Source organism: Labrus bergylta, chromosome 3, assembly GCF_963930695.1.
Source record: "Labrus bergylta chromosome 3, fLabBer1.1, whole genome shotgun sequence".
NCBI lineage: Eukaryota > Metazoa > Chordata > Actinopteri > Labriformes > Labridae > Labrus > Labrus bergylta.
This window is the reverse complement of record NC_089197.1, coordinates 19,066,609-19,088,395: the sequence shown is the minus strand read 5'-3', so window position 1 is coordinate 19,088,395 and position 21,787 is coordinate 19,066,609. Positions and strand designations below refer to the sequence as shown.

The window sequence follows — 21,787 nt, the reverse complement described above, 5'->3', positions numbered from 1 at the left end:
TGCTCAGAAAAAAAACCTGAATGAACTTGAGACTCATTTTTGGGCATTAGGCCTGAGGGCTGCAAGTGTTATCTGGCTGCATCAAGTTTACTTTGTTTAAGAAAAGAAAGAATATTGGAGTGTATGGGGGAGGGAGTGTAACGGGAGTCTCTAACAGGGAGTAAAAGGGACTGAAAGGATTTTGATCCAGTGATATTATATATCTGTCCTGGTCAGGGCAGACAAAAGCACACAGCAAACCACCAGAGAGCAAAGCATGTCATCTGAATAGTATGTCTTCTTTGCAGTGTTGTACATCCAAAGGCTTTGTATGCCTGAATTTGGCTGGTAGAAGGCACAAAGGAGGCAGTTTGTTCGCCCCTGACAAGTGTGCTTTTATTTGCGGCAGCCCTTTGATGTATAGAGAAACTTTGGCTGGGATATCCCTCGTAGACAAATGCATGAGAAATCCCACTCCTTTGTATTATCCTTAACAATTCCCTCACCATTCACTGCAAAGCTTTTCTTCCCTTTAAGACCTTCATTTTAAACTTTGCGCTTACTGACTGTCTGTCAACTTTTATGGGGAATCATGTTTGACTTTATTGTACAGAGGGGGGTTTAATGGAGAGTTGGGGCCATGTAGTTCAGATATGGAAAAGCATCACCTGACCATGTTTTTGTCTTTTTATCAAATTGGTGTTTATTACTCATTTGATAACACATAAAATATATGAAAATGTGAAACAGCTGATAATGTCCCGATAATAGCTGTGCTTGTTGTATATCCTGAAGCTTTAACATCACACTGCTTGCACAGGTAAAGTTTGTTCAGTTATAGTTGCATTTTTTACATTTTATTTTGGGGTTTTTTCCTTTATTTGATAAGACAGTGGATAGAGTAGGAAATCAGGAGACAGAGAATGGAAAATGACATGAAGGAAAGGAGCCATAAGTCAGACTTGAAACCAGAAAGCCGGATTGGAGAACTTTAGCCTCTGTACATGTGGCGCGACCTTACAGTGCAGTTTACAGGCAAATGTTGGCAAAAATGTTGTGTTGCATGTGTTTTTCTTTTCTTTTACAAGAGTGAGTTAAGATCAGTACCACTCTCTGTGCAGTAAATTTGGAGAACTAGCTAGCGGGGTCACAAGAGCTTTGCAAAAAGAGATTTTAATAAAAGGATTAAACCTACCTACCAGCACCGCAGATTTTAACAAAACTTGATCTTATAGTTGTTCCAAAAAAGTGTAAAAACTACACTTGGTTTTACAGGTACTCATTTGCAAAGATTTAACATCCTATTCCTACACTTTGACAGTGTCATGAAGTCCCTCCCCTTTTTAGCTTTTATGCTATCCAACCTGTCGTCCAATTATTAATGGTCAATTCCAACTTTATTAAGAACAAGATCGGGACAGCTTAAGTGCAAGGCTAAAAAAATAACAAAGGCCGAAACCAATGGGTATATCACAAAGTATATTTCTACTTCCAATATACAATTTATAACATGGACATGTAAGACAAAAAACAATAGTTTTACTTACTGTTAATTACCTTTATTTTACCAGAGGTGTTCCCACTGAAACCTCTTTACAAGAACTATATAAACTATGTCTCCTTTACAGGAGTCCTGGCCAAGACAGCAGCATCAAAAGTTTCATACAATATAATCAGCAGGGTTCAGGAGTCAAACGTGTACTGAACCCTGAGGGAGCAAAAACAAGCACTTTTACCTAAGAAAGAGCAAGTGTGAGGAATTACATAAATAATGAGTCCATGGATGGTGGTGGGATTTTTTTTTTTTTTTAAAAGACTTGAGTGACTCTGGGTAACAGCACTTTAAAGTTGCAGAGCTTAGTGTTACTTCCTTACACAGCTTTAATCAGTCAGTCAGTCAGTCAGGGGATTTAAACCGTCAGCTTCTGAGTCACAACCCCTTACCTCTTCTGCATGGGCCCTGCTTCTGTCTTTTATATCAGACTGCTACTGTTTTTTTTAATCAGTTCGATCACTGTAAAAGAGCTAAAACTCTTAACCCGCCCATACTGGGCTCCCACAAGTGCTTAAGCAGATAAAGATTATAATCATCACATAGGAATTTTTAGTCCAGAGGTCAGGAAAAAGGGCTTTTACATAAAACATTGAAAACATTGGTTTTGTTTTGAAGCCAGAGTAATGCTGATAGTACTTTTTGGAGGGTTGCTGAGCTTGCCTTACTGTATAATTTAAGTTAGTTTACACTAAAAACTTACTGAGACTTTCTGTACAGGAAATCTAAGAAAGCCTATGTTTTCTTATTCAAATCAAAAGAAGCTTTTTTTAGGGTTCAATATCCATCTCAGAAATCCAATACAAGGTCAACAGCCTGTACTGCTTCAGTTCACTGGTGTTGGACTGAGTCACCCTAATGAATATCTCAACTCACAATCTACCACCGACCTCCTGAGTGTGCATGCAGCAGCGCTGTAGGATGAATTCTTTATATCCGCAGACTATCAAATCAAAACACTCTTGGTATTTAGCGTCTTTTCAATCATTTGTGGTACCTTACAGTTTGTCTGTAAGATACATACATGAGGCATGAAAATAAACCCGTTATTAATGACCAAAATCACCAAATCAATGTGAACAGTCAACTCCAAGCGCACAGAAGCTTCAATAAATCTCACTGTTTCTTCTTTCCTTGTAGAATTCAGCAGAAAACTGGGAAGGAAAGACAATCAGGAAATGTGAACATCTCTGTCGACGTGTGTGATATATATGAGCTGCAATGAAGGTCAGTGCCTCGTACTTCCACTGCGCACTATTTGGCTGATCATAAAGGGGCTACCATTCACAGCGTTGTCGTGCATGCAAAATTTCAGGTCACTACCACTGGGAACCAATAATGCCTTTGACTAAGCAACAAGATGCAAATACATCTATTCAAATTCGCACCACTCCATACGCTTTGGAACTTACACAAACACTCAAACACAATCTCATCTCAGTGCTGCAGAGTTAAATTGCGTTGCATTCATTTCAATCATGAATAACTTTCAGTCCTGGGGTGAGGCTTGATCTTAGACAAGTTTGGATTCAATATTCCTGTGTTCATTCCTCCTGTTCTCCTAGAAATCTTTTTTTTTATATATATAACAAACTCTACATCATGTAAATTAAAATTCTGTGTTCACCTTCCTTGGAGTTTGCGGTAGTTTCAAGGTCCGAAGTTGTCTTAAGGTTGTTTGCCAACCTCTCAGTCCAGATGAAGGGCCCAGATTACCTATTTCTCCTTGGAAGTCATATAAAGCTAATGGCAGACAGGCAGCATCCTCCACTCCTGGCTGTGGAGCAGACGCAGGTTATTCAGAGTTAGGACATCAGTGCACTTATATGTCACACCCAGAGCTCCAGATTTCTCCCCTCAGGCCCTACAGACAGAGTTTACATAGTCACCAGGTGTTTGACTGGTAAAAGATCATCGGGGGAAGACGGATGAGATTATATGCAGCAAAGCCAGACAGAAACTCTCAATATCACACCAGCACATTCGGTCCAATTACAGCCTGCCAAGCCACCGGGGCAACCCAAATATCATCCATTCTGACACTGTCCATCACTCTATACATAGAACGGCGAAATTAGCACAAACGCAGCGCTCGCCATCAGTGTGAAGTATGGTGGCAGTAAGGGCGATTATTTACGGGGCTGCATTACTTTCTGAAGACCTGAGCTCTGAGTCACCAACCAAGCCTGATAATTAATTCCACACTCTACAGAAATATTATGAAGCTGCACGACAGAAAGACAGATGTACAGCGTGAAACACATTGTCAACAGGGTGACTGGATTAAGATATTCTGACTGCTTCATCTTAAGAAAAGAAGAAGATATTGCTTTTTATGTTAACAGATGAAGACTTATATATGTGGCTGTTTACTTTTCCTGCAAAGTAGTGTATAATCTCAGTATTTTTTTTCTGTCTACTGTGTGTTTGTCCCACTGATCAACATCCTGTAGAGACAAAGAGGTACAGACGAACAGAGATCTGACAATAAGAGATAACCTGCCATCAGCCGGCCTTCTATTTTTAACTGCAGGTACTAGTAACTCATGACGTGGGGCTCTTGTTATCAATATTTATGGAACAAAGATTGAGACAGAGTAATGATACACGTAGCCCCGACTGGATCCATCCTTGCTTAATAGTTGTCATTACGGTGAGGGGGAGGAAAGTGCTGATGGACTCAAATTTTTAGGCTGGCACTCTACATTTTGGTAATGATTCCTGAGACCAGACAGGGCCCGAATGTGATTAGCGGATGTAAACAGGGAAGTGTAATGACTGCAGTGTTAGAAATAGTTTGAACAATACTTATGCACTGATTAATTTTGTACTGCTCACTGATAAAAAGCTGTAGCTGGCATTTATTCTGGCTTTTATATAGGAACGATTGGATTAAATAACAACATAAAAGTTTAGAAGTAAAGACGGTTCACAAAACACACTGTAATGACAACAAGTGTTATTGAGGGAACAACCACAGAGCAATACTGTGGTTCTTCCTGCTTCAATAATGGCATCGTACATCTTCACTGCTTTGCTGTACACAATTAATATCAATTTCTATACCATTCTAAGGCTTTCTTTGCAGGCCACAAAGATGTGGAATGGTGCACATTTGTCTCCATGTTTATCCGACGGTGCAGCCCGTTGGCTTCACATTTTAATAACACTCCCTTTGCCAAAATGCATTCTGCTCAAACACTTCTAAGTTGCAAGTGTGAGCTCAAAAGAGGTGAAGTATCTTGGCAGACCGTAGAGCAAATGCCATGCAGTCATATGCAGCCCAGGGGGATGAAGTGATTGATCTATGACCTCGGACTCAGCCATAAGATATTGTGGTGAGGAGTGCGTGGGAGGGCATGGATAGTGGAAAAGGGACGAGCATGAGTCAGTAACAGAGTCTGTGAAAAAAAAAAAAAAAAAAAAGCTGTGGGAGCAGAGGAAGTGTTAACAACATCACAAGTAGGAGCAAGTCAAGTTACCACGTCAGGAATCAACCAAGAGTAGGATGATGGTAGAAGCACGAGAGGTGACGGGACACATGCATCCTAATCATTTAATCATGTGATGCGAATGAGGGGAATTGTTCATCCCCAGTAAGCTGTCCATGCCAAGCTGATGTGCATCCCCTCTCTCTTTGCGTTGCTCCCTTTTATTCGTTACCTCTAAAGAGTTGCCACTTTGTGAAAAAGCCTACCAATAGACAAGGTTGAGTTCAAGGATAATAAGCTATGTGTGACTCTTAAGTGCACCACTTGTTGCTTGCACTGTCCATGAGAAAAAAAAAATACATCTTCCTTTGCAAATAATAGCTATAGAACTCTTACCTAATCTGATTATGCCATCTTGTGTTTTTGAGACAGAAATGTGTGGATAAAAACTGGGAAAAAAAAAAGAAAAGAAAATAAGTTTGGGGTTCTTTTTGGTTTGTTTTTTTGGCCACCTCTGCATGCAAGATGACTGAGTACATGCGTAGTCAGACTAAATTAGACTCAACTTTGTCTGCCAAGAAAAGACTTCTGAATGAGTCAGAAGTTTGGTGGTACAATATTGACAAGTGACACTGACAACACAGATTTTTTTTTTTTTTTTTTTTTTTAAGCTTAAAAAAAGCTGCAGATGAAATTGTTCAATCTGCGCCATCACATGTATGATGCAGAAGGGATGGTGTTGCCTCCCATTAAAACCCACGATTCACCTTCAGGTCTGGATGGCATCGAGTAACCAAAACACTTTGATGAGCAGCTATTTCTTTTGTGGATTTGTCACATTGTTGGTGCTATTGTCTCGTTGCAGAAGCACGCCTACAAGTTCCAAAAACGCGCCACCCATGCTGCGTGATTTCCATAAACCATGACAAAAAAAAAAAGTCAATTATACCACAAAATTGACACGTTCTCAAGAACACTCGTGAAAGTTTTGGGACGCTGGCAAAGAGTCAGACAAATATCACCTATTACTCATGTTACTTCGTACATTTGGGGCTCCACTTGCAAGCACAGCGCTTCGTCACTGCATAACAATCAGATGGCTGAGTGTTGGCAGTGCAACTGATGGAATTTTACTGAAAACAGATTTTGACTTTGAACTTCCAGATATTTCCTGATCGAAGTATCACACCTGGCTTTAATACTGTCTGATCGCTTCTCTCGGTGTGATTGCTCCTCTGGAAGACGTGGATTAACTTTTTGATTTACATCTTTCTGAGAAAGAAAAAAACGCAGCACTTGAACAGAATTGGACAAAGTAAGTATAGCCTATAGAATGTTTGGTACAGCAAACAAAACAAAAACAAGCGGAGGGGTGTTTTTGCTTTTTTTGAGCAGCAACAAGTTCCTCAAAAAGTTGACAGGCAAAAACAGGAGCGCTATTAATGTTGCTATTTTCTTTGTATTAAATTAGGCGACCTGGATGTGCACAGTCCGTGTTCGAAAAATCAAAATGACCAGTTGTGCGTGTGCGTAATAGGCCTATGGCCCATTGCCAAAGAGGGAGTTAACAGTCTATAACACAAACACGTGAACATTGATATGTCTCAGAAGTTTGATTTCTCTGTCATTGTGGCTCAATGCACATTTAAAAGATTTGAGGCAGTGAACGAAGCATCAGTCAGGGACTGGTCTCCACATAAACTTGGATTGCCGTCGCTTATTTCAATCACGTAAGACCCCTAATGGCGTTGTCCGGGCGAGGGTGTTACGTATATCTGTACAAGCTTTTCTGACAAGCCCGGCTTGTTGATATTTGTCCTTACTGTAGAGCCACCAAGGTGTTGCCTAAGAGAGTTTAAGCACGCCGATATTGCAAAGGGTTATTAGATTCATAAGTCAGCGAAGTGGTGGGCGATCTACTGAGCACAGCAGAAGTTCTCATATGATGACTTCAAACAAGACACATTACCTACCAGCATCTGTTGGAGTGAGTGGATATTAAGACACTTCTTTCTCCAGGACAGCGTAGGGGAAAATGGTAAGTAGCAATGGAAACACATAGCATATGAAGAATGATTACCAGTAAATAGTCGTGCTTGCTATTTAGTCTGGCAACGCATTGCTGGAAGGGTTGGACTCAGTGGCTACTTGAGAAACTCAGTATCGAGACCCATGTCTGATGAGGCTGATGTTGACAAAGCTTGTGTGAAAAGAGATTGTGTGGCATTTCTCGGCTCAGGATATGCCGGTACAGTGAGCGAGGTAAGGAAATATTACATTGTGTCTGCGCGCAACGTGTGGATGAGATGTAGATGTGTTGGAGGTGCTGTGGCAGTGAGAGATTTATATTTTATGCATGTATGTATGTTCCTTTTATTGTGCCGTTAAAGCAACATGTGCCACTTTACCTGTGACACTTGTCATAAGCTGTCAAGCACAATTGGGCTCAGTATCAGCCGGTTATAATTTCGCGTGAGAGTGGAGGCTTTTTTTAAGCGACTATACACTGAATAGCACCGGCGTTTGTGATATAGGTGCTGTTATCTGGAAGGAAATGTCCGACCAACATGTGATCAAATATTAACAGGACTGGTTTGGCAAGGAGGGGGGAAATACACGTGACAAGACGCAGGGAAGCAGCCGAGTAAAAAAAAAAAAAAAAAAGCAGTTTAAAGTGGGCACTCAAACAAAAGTATATAGATATTTTCTTGGCCCTTCATAGTTCCTCTGGCTGTGTTATGCTTTCAGCACGTTGGACAGAGGCACCGGAGTCGTGCATGGACTAAAACGCCGAGTGGACGCCAACTCTCTTTCTCTCTGTTCCCCAGCCCCCCTTTGCCAAACCTGGGATTGTTTTTTCAACTTTTGGTAAGCTTATTCCGAGGGAGCCTGTGGTCTATTAACGGAAATTAAACGGGATTCTAAAGAGAGAGAAAACGAGGGAATTTAAACAGGAAAAGAGGGGAAAGCGCTTGCTATTAAAAGAGCTCGTGCTTTAAAGATGTCTTTTTTTCTAGAGCATTGTGAAAGTTAAAATGTTAGGGTCGCCTGGTCTTTCTAGCAGCATATTCTCGTTACCTATAAGCCCCCCCACACTGCGTTAAACTTTGGGACATGCAAGTCTTGGTCGCGGAGATCTAACCACGCACATAGTGGTTGTCAGCCCCTTGTAAAGGTAAGAGCACAATCCATTGTTTTCATGTCACTCTTTTGTTCCTGTCGTCTTTACGGGCTTTTCTGTAAAGAACTTCGGCTTTAAAAAACTACGGCTTCTTCGCCCTGGCAGTGTGTGATAATTGTGGGCTTCAGTGACCGAAATAACTCCGAAATGTAATCCGAGCCAGGTGACCAATAGCCTATCTCGTAGGCATCTGTCTTTATTCTTTTTTAGATCTATAAAATTGAAGTTTAAGGCTGTTTATAAAATATTTACGCGTGCAGGTCATGTGAGATGTTTAAATTTGGACTCGTTTTCGTGCCTGGGGATTTTACAGATAGGCTACGGCTTTTGGAGTTTCCGAACACTGGCTGCTGCAACATAATTTGCGTAATCGTTGCGTTGTGCCTAATCATGCTCCCAATATGGGACTTAAGACGCTGCAGTGATGCTTCCAGCCTGCACGAACTGAAGTACTGATGCCGGTGCATGTCATAAAATAGTCCGGAAAAGCCTCCATAGTCTTTCATCTGAACCATCTATCTGTGTTTATTTTTTGTGTTTGGTCTGCTGCATTCATGTTTTGTCTTGATTTCAAACCCGCTGGATTTTGTTATCGACCAAAAATAGCCCTACTCTTTACCCCCACCAACCCCTTCTTCCTCCCTCCCTCCCTCCCTCCTTCCCTCCATCGCCCCCCCTCTCCCGTCATCGCCATCAAATCACTTGTGTTTTTACTACGACCGCTTCACGGTTTCATTCATAAGGTGCTTTTCACTTCACCTGCTACCCTACCCCCCTCTTTTGTCCGTACACGGCTCTGTGTCGACCTGTCAAACGCGGGCTACGGATGAATAATGTACAAAAAAAGATGAATTAATTCTTAATGGCTCTGACTCGTGTAATTCGCCGGCTTTGCCAAAGCGAGTGTCTTTTACAGTACTAGGCTATACAAATTGTTCTATTATTCCCGTGTAAAATTACAATAACGATGGGCGTGGTCAAAGTGCATCCACTGACAGATGTTATGGCTGAATGTGATGGAGAGAGATAAGATGGCTAGATATGCAATTGTTGGGGAAGCAGCGGTTTCTTTCCTCTTTTCTTTCGCTTTCCTTTTTTTTTTGTGACAAATTGAGGCACGCGTCAAAATCTATCACGTGAGGTGGTTACATTTTAAATATCATCACTCTGGAATTGAATTTCTCTGCTCTCGTGGAGGACTTGTAGCCCTAAAAAAAAAAAAAAATCGTCTCGCACCAATGCAGAAGCGGTGGATATTGTCTGTTTCCTCTCTCTTTCTACATCTCTCACTCACTCCCTCTCGTCTTCTTTTTTTCAAAGCTTTAAGATTTCTCATCCAGTATGAAGCAATTGCAAAACAGCTGCAAGGGGAGAAAAGCCCCAACGCCCACCGTCAGTCCTGTTTTTATCATAACTCTTCTTGTAGTGTGTATTTTCACATAAAACAGTGACTCCAGCAAATCTATAATTTCATTTGAATTATGTGATTTTTTTTCCCTCCACTGTTGTGTTGGGTCATTTTTAGCCCCGCGGTATAATGCGCGCAGATTGCTTTCTGCATGTACAAGCCTAAAGGTGTTCAGTTTATATGACAGTGAAACCAAAATAGATCATTTAACTTATCGGTCTGCCCGGCATTCATAAAAAGGCTTCTTTAATAAAGGCTGCGTCGCAACTACAAGAGCCACGTTTCCGGCTCATCAATAGCACAGATCCGTTTATTGCAAACAAACAAAAAAAAAGTCAATAATGTATCAAACGAAACTATAAGTATTTTAGATTATGTTAGGTCGAAACATTTGTGATACTTAAAATCCATAGCCTATTTGGCCTTTTGTTCTCAGATTCCTCAAGGGAGTTTTTATTGCACCATCTTTTCCGGTTATGTTTTTTTTTTTTCTTAATATAATCTTTTGTCTGCCTATTTTCTGACCATGTAGCAGTATTTTTATTTTTATTTTTTTCTATTGAGACGTGGGATTATGGTGTGGGCGTGGGCGTGTTGGATGGAGGAGGAGGGATGAGCGGAGGCGGGTTAGGAGGGGTCTGTGGGGTGGCACGACACACTTTGTATGTATGAAGGTTTTTTTATAGCACTTTTCTGCAATGTACGTCAGCGGATCAGTCCATAAATGGGGCTGCGTGTGTTTGTGTGCGGGCGTGCGCCTGCGTGCGCTCGGACTGTGTGCGTGCGTCTCCGCGTGTTATCTTTACCGAGAATCTCCCCTCTCTCTCTCTTTCTCTCTCTCTCTCTTTCTCTCTCTCTCTTTCTCATACTCTCTCTGTCTCTCTCTCTCTGCACTCTCAGCTCTGCAGAGTTGGGGTGGGCGTCAATAACAAACCTGATGGTAGGTTTTGCATTGCAAAAAAATGAAATTCTTTTGGTATAGGCCTGCTTTTTATCGGGGTGGGGGGGGAATAAAATGCCTTTCGCAGCAATAAGGACAGCATAAATGATATATTGCTATTGTGTAAACGTTTTTTTTTTATCTTGTTGGCCTTACTGTGTCGCTTTTCATTTGCGATCAATTGGTGCACTTTGGGGCTTAAAGGGATTTAGCAAAATCTGGTTTTAAATTAAGAACGTTCAGAATTCCTTTAAATAACATGTTACTCTTTTTTTTCTAATAAAACTCGATTTCGGATTGTGCTTTCTCACTTTGTGTCAACGTTTTCATTCATAAAATGTAATAACTTGTCTATTTTTTTCTGGCTGATAATGTTTTGATATCAATTATAAATAGGTTATCGATTATTTTGGACTTCAGAAATCTTGACTCACGGTTAGGCGGGCGGATCGTTATATTTAGAGCGAATATTAATCATCTTAATCATTATGGAAATGTTGGCTACATCGCTTGTCGCCGCCGCCGCTGCTGCTGCTGCTTTAGTCACCACCACCATCACCTCAATCACCAACACCTTCATCCAATTAGCAGGCTTGTTTAAACATGTTCGAATCTGATTCGGAACCTTTGATTATTAGAGAGTCGTTACCGTGTGGTGGTTGTGATTTAGCAGTAATGTTGCCCACGATACGTTATTAATACACAGTGGATGTAAAAGTCTTATATGTCGGACCACTGCGGGACCACAACGATTCATGACGCCGTCTGTTAGCAAGCGCGCGACTGTGTATGCGCGTGCGGAAATGTTCGACCATGGCTGTGAAGCATTCAAGTCCCTCTGAGCATGTGAACATGCAGCACATCACCGAATCCAAGCAACTTCCCGATATCATTAAACATTTATTTGTATAAAAAAAAAAAAAGGGGGATCAAATTGGTGTCTCTTGTGATGAAAAAAAAACAGTAGGCTTATAATAATTCGAGGTTGCATTATGCAGACAGAGTATTTCATAATCAAAAGATAGGATACAGCTGCTGATTTACTTTTCTATAGCCTCATTTGTTTGAGCAAATAACAGAATGCCTTTTGCCTTTTCAGTCTCTTAACAAATATTTTCGCTTTTCCAAGTATTTCTTGGCAATGATTTTTTGTTTTCCCTCAGCAGTGAACCATGCAAAGGTTATTGATGCTGTGTGATATTGGATTGGGTGGAGGGGGGGGGGGCATAAGCTAAGAAAACAGACAGACAGAGACAGAGAGAGGTTTAATAGGCTGTGGAGTAATTTGCAGTCTATGCCACTATAGACATTATGTGTCAGCTGTAGGAGGATGTGCAGGGAGGGAGTACATATGGAGCTTAGAGGGCTGCTCTTCTGTGTCTGCCTCATGATTACAATAAAGGTTATTGTCATCGCAGGAGAGATGGCATTAATTCCTTTCAGCATGTGATTCAAAAAGGCCTAAATTGATTGAGTGTACCTGTTTCTCTGTGCTGTTCTCCAGCCTGCCCTCATCTCCTTTGACGTCATCAGGCCATATTCACAAATGTTTTCTCAGCTCACGTGTTCACCTGTCGAGGAGGAACACAATTTCTCTGTGATGGAAATACCCCCATCACCTGCCTTTATTCCCAGTGCAAATGGCATTTCACTGAATGTCATTTCATTCGCGTAACATGGTTCCTCTCTTGCGCAAGCTTGTCACAATTCTACTTGTTTAGTGAAGCTTTTGGCCAGTGTGGATCTGTCAGCAAGATGGCACGTTTGGCAACACAAGCCTTGAAAGGTTATACAAGTGTGTTGTGTTTTCGGCTGCTCTGGTTATTTCTTCATCTTTCTGCTGCACAAACCCCACTTTTGCTGCAAATCCTACGAGTTCAGCCTTGACTATAGGGTGACAAACACCTGTAGAAATGAGCCACCTTTAAGATAAAAGGGTTCATCACAACACCTCAGATAGTTTGAAGTTACTGGTGCTATGTCAGGAAATCTTAAACCTATAGAAATCTAACACCTCAATTTCGATGAATTAGCAAATTTAGTCGTTTTCAGAAGGACTCCTGGTTGCCTCAAACATGTCGATAACTTTAATATTCTTTGAACCTTAATGAAACTTGTCAAAAAGATCAAAATGCAACTCCCATTACCCCCAGTTGTTACACATATTAGTTTCATTAAAGCTACAGACAAGTCCACAGACTTCAGTTGTGTTGTATTTGCACAAATGAGAGGGACCATGTTGTTGTTTTTGCTCTTCTAATGAGATGCCAAGTGATTTATTTATGAATTACTTGTTTGGAGCAGCCCCCTTGTGAAGTGTGCATTTTTTTTTTTCAAACTCTTTGGAGTCATGTCGCTCAGTGATTGCTGATGCAACTCTTTGTCATCCAGAGTTTGCCCTCACCTCCTGTGAGCCTTCGGGGAGGGCTATATCTATCTTGGCATGTCCCCGGGTGTGTTGGAGGTGGGAGTGACTCATTAAGCAGGTGTGAGCATCCACTCCCATACTGCTACATGCCAAACAAGAGCTCTGCAGCTCATGGGCTCGTGCAGGAAGGAATCATGATGATGGCAATACAGCGAACACATCACAATAAATCTTTGCACTGGACCAGGGCCAACTCACAAGGATAATGAGCTGCCATTCCCCCATTATGCTCACTCCTGTATTCATCAGAGGTGGATTTTCCAAAACTCCATCACCCAGTGAAAGGTTTTGGCTCCTCTGATATTTGCATTTGTATTTCAGCTTTATAAAACGGAATTGTTTGAATATCAAGAAGCAATGGATTTCATTCTCTGAGTTTAAGCTCTGTCTACATCATTTAAGTGCATTTGTTTTGCTGACATTTGGTAATAATAACCTGTGAAAGCTGGTTACTACACTGCAGAGCACTTGCAGGGGAGTCATCCATCTGTTGTGGAGATGGCTCACTTTAAAAAGCAAGGAGAAGCAGAATTGTTGCAATAAGTTCACCTCTTTGTTAGCCCCCAGTGTCTGCTGCATTCCAATTATTCTAACACTTCACATTTTACAGCACAGACATGATTTGTCTTATATTTAGGGGAGTTATTTATAAAAGGAATGACTCCATATTACACATTTATAAGATTATGAGACTCTACTATTTCAGCAACTAATAGATTAAGGATGACTCATGTTGCCTAATATGGATTATGGGAAAATGCATTCAGAAATATGTTTTATAGAATCAAACGCCTTTTTTTCTTAAGCTGCTTTTGATACAAACCACCCAGCCTCCTCACGCTCTGCTCACCAGTACAAGAAGTGCTTATTTTTACATCTCTGAATATCTAATTTTACATAAATAGGCCATCTAGAAATGGCTCGCAGTGTATCACGACTTGGTGGAGACGCGCTGTTACGCAAAACCTTCAAACAGAAAAGAAAAAAAAAGAAAAGAAAAGAACCCCTCTTTGCCTTAGTGAGCGAAATACGGAAGAGGAGAGGCTTGGCTTGTGCTTTATTTATCGCCAGACATTATGGTGTGGATGCAGGCAGCACGGTATGCGGACAAACAGAAGCACATAATGCACACAGAAAGCGCATTAATAGTTCCGCCTCGGGGCTGTTTAAACAGGAGTTTGGTGGCGACCAGTCAGCCAGCGGCAGGTCACATGTTGCAGCGTCATTGTGTAGTAAAGTTACTGTAGTTGCAAAGAGGCTCCTCATTTCAGCTCCAGAGGTCTCCCATCATCCTCTTCCTCCTCCTCCCGCGGTGCTGCTGCTGCCGCTGCAGCGTTTCAGCATGCGACAACTTCAGTTTCAGACCATCTCCACAGGAGCCGCGCAGCCATGGGAGTGCATTACCTCAGCAGCCATGCAATTTCCACCATCAATAATTTAATCTATTTGCTCCAAAGCTGAAGAGATATCCTGAAGCTGGTCGGGGGAGAGCACACAGAGAGGGAAATATCGCGAAAGTAAAATTACTCAGGGAGTTGTCCAAAACATCCCAGATGACACTACTGTCCTGTTGAATGGTCTGTTTTACGACTGGGCAGTGAAAGGTATGTGTCTGTTTGCTTTTCGACAAGTCCTTTAAAGCACTTTTAAGGTTTGTTTGGTGCGTTTTGAGGAAAAGATACAAGTGTGTGTTTGTAAGTGTATGTGTGTGATGTTGGGGAGTGGAGAGGGGGAAGGGGGGGGGGGGGTCTAAAAGTAGCTCGATCAAGTCCGGTGTTCCTGCGAATAGACAGCGCTGCAGCCCGAGAGATGAGATATGTGTAACATTATCCTCACGTTCATTAATAAAAAAACGGAGTTATTATGTTGATTGGGTTTCCAGTGGAGAGCACGGAGCTCAGCAGATGTAATCTAGAGAAGAATATAGGCGACACTTTGTTTCATTGCATTTAGCCTGAGTGACGTGACATCTTAATAGCCTAGTATTTCTCTTTGCGTTGTAAGTGGGAAACGATCCAGCCACGATTTAACGACAACTTTGAATGCTTTTGAATATATCCACAAACTCTGTCAAATGTGTTTCATGTGTATTCACGAAGCCTATCTAACCCCCTGCACTGACTCTACATCAACTACAAAAATAACTTAAGTTATTTTTATTTTTTTGGTTGTTTTGGAGAAGAAAAAACTTTGATGAACTCATTAAGACTTTATAGGAAACCCGAGACCTAGACGCCCAGCTACGGCGGCCAACATACACTGTTGGGTCTACTTCTCGCTGTTGTGAGTGCTCATACTGAATAACTTCAAATTCCTGGCGGGTAGAAATGAAACCCCGTTTATAGAGTGGTGGAAAACTGGCTCATTCGTGACATGTGAACATATATTGTCCAAGAACCCGACCGGGGATAGCAGTGGGAAAAAACGACTGGTTATATGATGGTTTAATGATCAATTCAATGGTGTATTTTCCAAAAAATGTGGTCCAAATTTCTATAGAGTTGTTGTGACTCAAACCCGTTTAAATTAACTTTATAGCTGTGTTGTTGGCTATTTACGCACAAAGCTGGTTGTGCGTCCTGGAAAACTTTTCTCTATCTATCTATATATTTAGCCTTTCTATCTACCTAGTTTCACAGAAGGGAGGGAAAGAGTAAGGAGGAAGATTCAGGGAGGGAAAAAGAAAAGAAGCTCTTATTATTTCACGGTCTCACGCGCCCTCCAGTGTTCAAAGCTAGGAACTGCAGCCTTTTTCCTCTGGCGCTTTAGTTCAGTTGTCTATACTATATATAATGGTATGCAAGAGTTACTGTTTTAAGTTGAAAGAAGCTATTGAGTTGTTATTTATCATTATTGTATAACTGCTACATGATATTAGTGTTTGTAAAACTATGATGAAATTGAGTTTTTAGGCATTAAAAAGAACGATTATGTGGCTTTAAATGTAGTTGGCCGTGATTTTTACCGTATTTTAAATATTTTTGCAGCAATTTCCCACTTTTCCACCATTGCACACAGCGTGTGGGGGGAGGCTTTGTCTCGTTTGGATAGCACAGATCACTCAGCAGCTCTTTGAATGCTGTTCATTCTGAGGCAGTGGCCCGGGTTGGCCTAGAGGCCAGGTATAATCCCTCAGTGATGCTCATCTATTACTAAACGTGCTTTGAAACTGTGTCAGATTGAAAACAGATCTTAAGGCAGCAGGCTTCCACATGTGTCAGCCATTACTGCAGACAACTCTAACTGCCTTTTTTCAAAAGTGCTGCATTGTGGCACAGAAGGGGTCCTCTCGGTTGTACATTTTGATATCATGTGCTGCTTTAGCTTTTTTTCCCCCCTCTTCTAGCTGAACATTTGACATTGTGTGCTAGACATGTCGAACGTGAAAAAACATGTTGCTAGGTATTGTAAATAGCTCTCACGGACACTGATCTCGAGGAGTTGAACAAAGACGGATGCCCATGAGGATGCAGAGAACAAATGCAGCTATAGGTCATGCATTTCTATTCAAATGCGGATGCATATTTCCCACTTTCATCTCTCCTATTTGATGTTTAGTTTCCTTCATAACGGTCTTTTTAAGATATCCCTCCTGCTGTTGTGGAAGATGAAGCTATAAAGTGTGGAGAGAGGTTGGGAAGGACTTTATTGAATGTGAAATAATACTATAGTCATGCTAGTCCTTTCATGCTTTAGAAAAACTTCGGCATCTGTCAAAGGAGGCATTTATCACTTTAATCCCCACCTGGCACAAAGAATAAAACGCCAGGGTAAGTTACATATCCCCGCCATACAGCCGTGCTCTCAAAGCAGATGAACAGGTGGTCATCTGGAGACGTCAACAGTAGATAGAGTCCACACACTCACCTGCCCCTATTGTTCTGAGTGTTTTATGCCTTAGGTGCTGTCATGAATAAAGGCGTGTTTGAGCAGCAGTTATTGCAGAAGTGATTTATGTTTACCTTCAAACATAAATTTGTTCAATGTGCCCGGATTCAATTTTCAACAGACTTTAAACAATGTAGTAAGATAGCACAGGCTAAACTACTTCTCTGTCAGATATTTATTTCACAAAAGAGACAGCCACAACGCTGCTTCAGAGGCTCAGAAAAAAAAACGACATTTTCTTCTACACATTCCTCCATAGGCACTTCCTCCCTTGTTTTATAATTCATGCTCATTGTGTTAACTCACAAGCCGCCTTTTTCATTAACTACGAAATCCGCTAGTGCACATAAAACCTTCCTTACTGGATGTATAAAACAAGAGAAACCAATCAGTTGTCACATTTAGCCTCCAGTAGATATAAGCCAGAGATCCTCCGCCGGTCCCACAGCAATTAAATGATTCATTGGCTTTATCGCATTTTAACAGGATGTTGATTGAGAGCATAAGCCATATTGATTGTCCTGATGGAAACAGGAAATCACAGAGATAGAAATAAAATCATTTGTTGTTCCCGGTGTGAGGATACACAGGGGAATGGCACGCAATTGCACACTGTTGAGTGGCATTACCCCCAGCAACCCCCCCCCCCCCACCCCCCCACCCTCTTCTCCTCCACCCTCTTCTCCTCCATTCTCTCCCCTATGGAGACCTGGAAGAGACGTCATCTGTGGTTGTTATGCTGCGAAATGACGCTGGCACTCTCTCCACCCCCTGCTACTGCAATATTACCCCTGTGGTCTGTTACGGAAGATGCAGCACTCCACGTCTGCACCATTTCCAGCATGAAGTTTGACGCCTAACAGTAATCAGCCCTCTCCCTTCATTTCCGTCATGTGGAAGTGGAACCATTTGAGCGTGATGCTGATAATAATATCAGCCTAAATGCATCCTACACATAAGGGCTCGTGACTGGCCTCAATCCCGTAAACCTACGTGGTTTTCTGTTTCTGGGAAGCCTCACAGAAATTCCTTCTTATTGGAACAAAATTTAATTAAAAAATAAAGGTTATTAAGCTAGAATTTACAAATGAAATAGCTTTTATTACCTGACAAAAAAACATTTATCTCCTTTTTTTCCTCATTGTTGTTTTAATTGGTAAGAGGAAATATACCCACTTTCCTCCCTGCCAACACACACACACACACACACACACACACACACATATATATACACCAGCCCCTCCCCATGCCCTCCCCTTAACTCACACACTCAGGAGGAGCGCGTCACTGAGCTTGGGGAATGAGTGGCTCATTAAGAAGAAGGATGTGATATTCTGAATAGAGACTGTGAGACTCCCAGTACGTCTATTTTTAGACAACATATCTCTATGGCAGTCACCGTGGTGTTGGTTAATTGCAGCCACGGCCCCAGATACCAATTAAGAATGATACAAATGCTTTTAAGGTTGGGGTTTTTGGCTCCTCCTTACTGTAAAGGTGCCCGTGTCTGAACTGATGCAGACAGGAGTATGAGTGTTTGCTCGTCATGTTTTCCCGTATGAAGTTTGAGACGTGCAGAGTGCAGTCAAAGCCTTGGCCGGGCTATCTTTAAATTAGCCCCTTGTGGAAAGCAAGATCTAGATTTTCTTTTCATTACGGCTGCTTTTATGTCTGCTTGGATGTCCACAGATGCATTGATTTGCTGTGCGTCTTAGAGCTTCTTAAAAGGTAAGCGATGCTCATGCGATTTACCAGTTCAGTATTTCCGCTACACCTGTCCTGGTGCTCCACCCTGCCTGGCAGATCTTTGCTTATCTTGTGTGAGTTGTTCTCAGGAGTGGAGAGGACGACACTTCTTCCTGTCGTTTAGTTTCCACTCTTGCCTGTTGACCTGCGGAAAACAAACATTGTTCCTCAACAAACTCCTGAATCTTGTTAATGTCTGTATGGTTGAGTATCAGACCAGTACTACAGCACAGACTTGTTTTTTTTTTTTTTTTTTATAATAATAATACTGCAGCTCCTGTGTTTGTCAGAGCTGACACAAACAAACATTCCCCTTTCAGGCTGTCGGCGAGTGTTGGCCATGTTGGAGGTTGATAATGGTGATTTTGTTAGCAGGGTTAATGATATGGTCAAACAGTAAAACATGAACTCCTCAAACAAATCATATCCTTCTGTCAACACATGCATGGCCTGTGCAAACACTGCTGGTACACAATTGACCCTCACATGGTTGATGCCTTCAAATGCATCCACGTGTCACTTTTATTCTCAATAAAGACAAAATCCAACCCGCCAGGAAATGACTGGCCCGAACAAACATCAATTCTAAGGCTATTAAAAACTGCCAAGTTGTTGATACACATGTAAGGAGAGGAGGATGACAGACAGGTTAAGCCATTATTAAACTACACATCTTCTCACATGCTAGAAATAAACTACATAGTTAAACACAGCAGTGAAAAAAAGGCTCATAAATAATAACAAGCCTGTAAGGATGTAGTGACATCCATTCGTGTGATCTTATCTTTTGTAATAAGCGATCTCTCTGATGCTCGGCACAGCTTTTGTGCCTCGCTGCCAACAAATAGAAATGTAAGCCAGACATCACATAGGAACAGAATGATAACAGTTTGCAAACAATTTGAAAACACTGGTGATGACACAGCGCCAAGATTCAGTCTCATAAAAAAACAGTTTATGATTATTCCAAAGCTACTGGCTCCCTCTTTGGCGTGCACAAAAAGAGTAGAGGGTGTAAATAAGAGGGGAGGCTTACATGGTGCATAATGGATCAAAAATAAGCAGTTCATAGAAAATGCTCTTTGATTAACCGCCTTGTTCCCTCTCTCCCCCCTGCCTCCCTCTTCTTTTCTGTCTGTGTCTTTACAGTTCCACCAGGTTAGAAGAGTGATGACCATCCTGTTCCTTACTATGGTTATTTCATACTTCAGTTGCATGAGAGCTGCGCCCCTGAGAGACGCGATGGGCATGCGGGGCCATCGGACAGAAGGCTACTTGGGCGCCGCTGCGACGGCCATACGAGGCCACGGGACTCCTCAGAGTGGCGGTGGGCCGGGCCAGCGCAAGGAGCTGCCCTCGCTCACAGACACATTTGAGCAAGTGATAGAGGAGCTGCTGGAAGTGGAGGGGGAGGCGGCGCAGCTGGGACAGGGGGCCGATAAGAGCCAGGGAGGTGGGGGCCCGTCCTCTTTGGTCACGGCAGACCCCAAGGATGTCGACCTGTACGACTCGAGGGTGATGATCAGCAACCAAGTGCCTTTGGAGCCGCCGTTGCTCTTTCTCCTGGAGGAATACAAAAACTATCTGGATGCCGCTAATATGTCCATGAGGGTACGGCGACACTCAGATCCTTCCCGGCGCGGAGAGCTCAGTGTGTGTGACAGTATTAGCCAGTGGGTGACAGCTGTGGATAAAAAGACGGCAATAGACATGTCTGGGCAGACAGTTACCGTCATGGAAAAAGTCCCTGTCCCCAATGGCCAACTGAAGCAATACTTTTATGAGACCAAATGCAACCCCATGGGGTACACAAAGGAGGGCTGCAGAGGAATAGACAAGCGGCATTATAATTCCCAATGCAGGACAACCCAGTCCTACGTGCGAGCGCTTACCATGGATAGCAAAAAGAAGATTGGCTGGCGGTTTATAAGGATAGACACTTCATGTGTATGCACATTGACCATTAAAAGAGGGAGATAGTGTATAAAATGTATAGATTTTATTGAAGAGTTTAAAAAAGAGAATAAAGAGAAAATATCTATTTGTATATATACATAACAGGGTAAATTATTCCGTCAAATGAAAATTTTATGGACTGCATGTAAAAAAAGATGAAGTTTATACAGTAAAAGTGATACTACAGTCTATTTATTGAACATATTCATGACCTTGTAAACAATTAAAAAAAATCTGATCAGTCATTTGCGCCCAGTTTAAATTACTATATCACATTCCTCAAGACATTGTGATTTGTTTATGTTGCCAAGAATTAGAAAAATGAAGGGAAACACACAGGCAAGGAATGAGAGAGGACAGTTCCATCTTCAAAAGCTTGCATGCTGCTTCAATTGTGAATCAAGAAATTCTCCACTTACAAAAAAGGATTCAATGCTGACCAAAAAACATTCCGTTTACATATTCAGCAGAAAAACAATCTTCCTCTCAAGTAATTTATCTGTTTACTGTTCTAAACTTCTCAAGGTAATGTTGGAATTACATACTATGTCAAGGTGCTGTTGTCAAAGCTTTGCTGTTTATTTTTTTATCCCCACCAGAGGACAAGATATATAAAAAAAATATATATATATATATATAAAATCTATTCATTGACATGTTTCTTGGTTAATATTATTCATTTTGTATGTTGTGAAGTTGTTTGCAATATTAAACTGAAATATTTGAAGAAATAAAAATGACTATAGGCAACTGAAAAACAAAATCAATGTCGGTAAAGTTTCAACAGTGTATTTCCAGGCAGCAAAAACATTACTTTGCAGACAGGCAAATAGGATAGAAGAAAGACAACACACACAAACACACACAAGATTCGCATAAACAAATGCTCCATATAAAAACCCAATTCAAATCATGTAATGGCAGGTATTTTATGGATATTTTCCAGCTCTTGGTCTAATCCTGAAGAGGAAAAAATGTTAATTACACACTTTCTGCCCCTCACCAACCTGTAATCACTGCAACACAAGCGTACAGTGTGTCTGTTGAAAGTGCAGTGTTTGTACACGGGCGTGCAGAGATTTATTGAACTGTTACTTCAGCTTCACATGTAATCTTTCACAACAACAGAAACTCAACACCACAAGAGAAGCGCCTACACACTCACACAAGTGTAGACCAGCAAAAGTAGGCTACGGTTGTGGCTACATGAAGCATGCCTGAGTCTTTCAGTGATGGATTCATCCACCCATGTGTGTACACTAAAAACATACACTCAAC

General features: G+C 41.6%; 1 protein-coding gene across 8 annotated transcripts; it reads left to right on the top strand.

Moving 5' to 3' along the window:
• The first annotated feature begins 2,671 nt into the window (after positions 1 to 2,671).
• On the top strand, positions 2,672 to 21,286 carry bdnf (brain-derived neurotrophic factor). Of its 8 annotated transcripts, none has more exons than XM_065952871.1 (2): positions 2,672 to 2,758; positions 19,703 to 21,286. In XM_065952871.1, exons 1-2 carry the CDS (start codon positions 2,753 to 2,755, stop codon positions 20,531 to 20,533), a joined length of 837 nt encoding a protein of 278 aa, XP_065808943.1. In that variant the 5' UTR covers positions 2,672 to 2,752; the 3' UTR covers positions 20,534 to 21,286. The 8 variants fall into 8 exon arrangements, with proteins under 8 accessions (XP_065808943.1, XP_020488179.1, XP_020488175.1 ...); XM_020632523.3 differs by lacking the exon at positions 2,672 to 2,758 and adding an exon at positions 6,052 to 6,277; XM_020632519.3 differs by lacking the exon at positions 2,672 to 2,758 and adding an exon at positions 6,631 to 7,000.
• Positions 21,287 to 21,787: the final 501 nt, after the last annotated feature.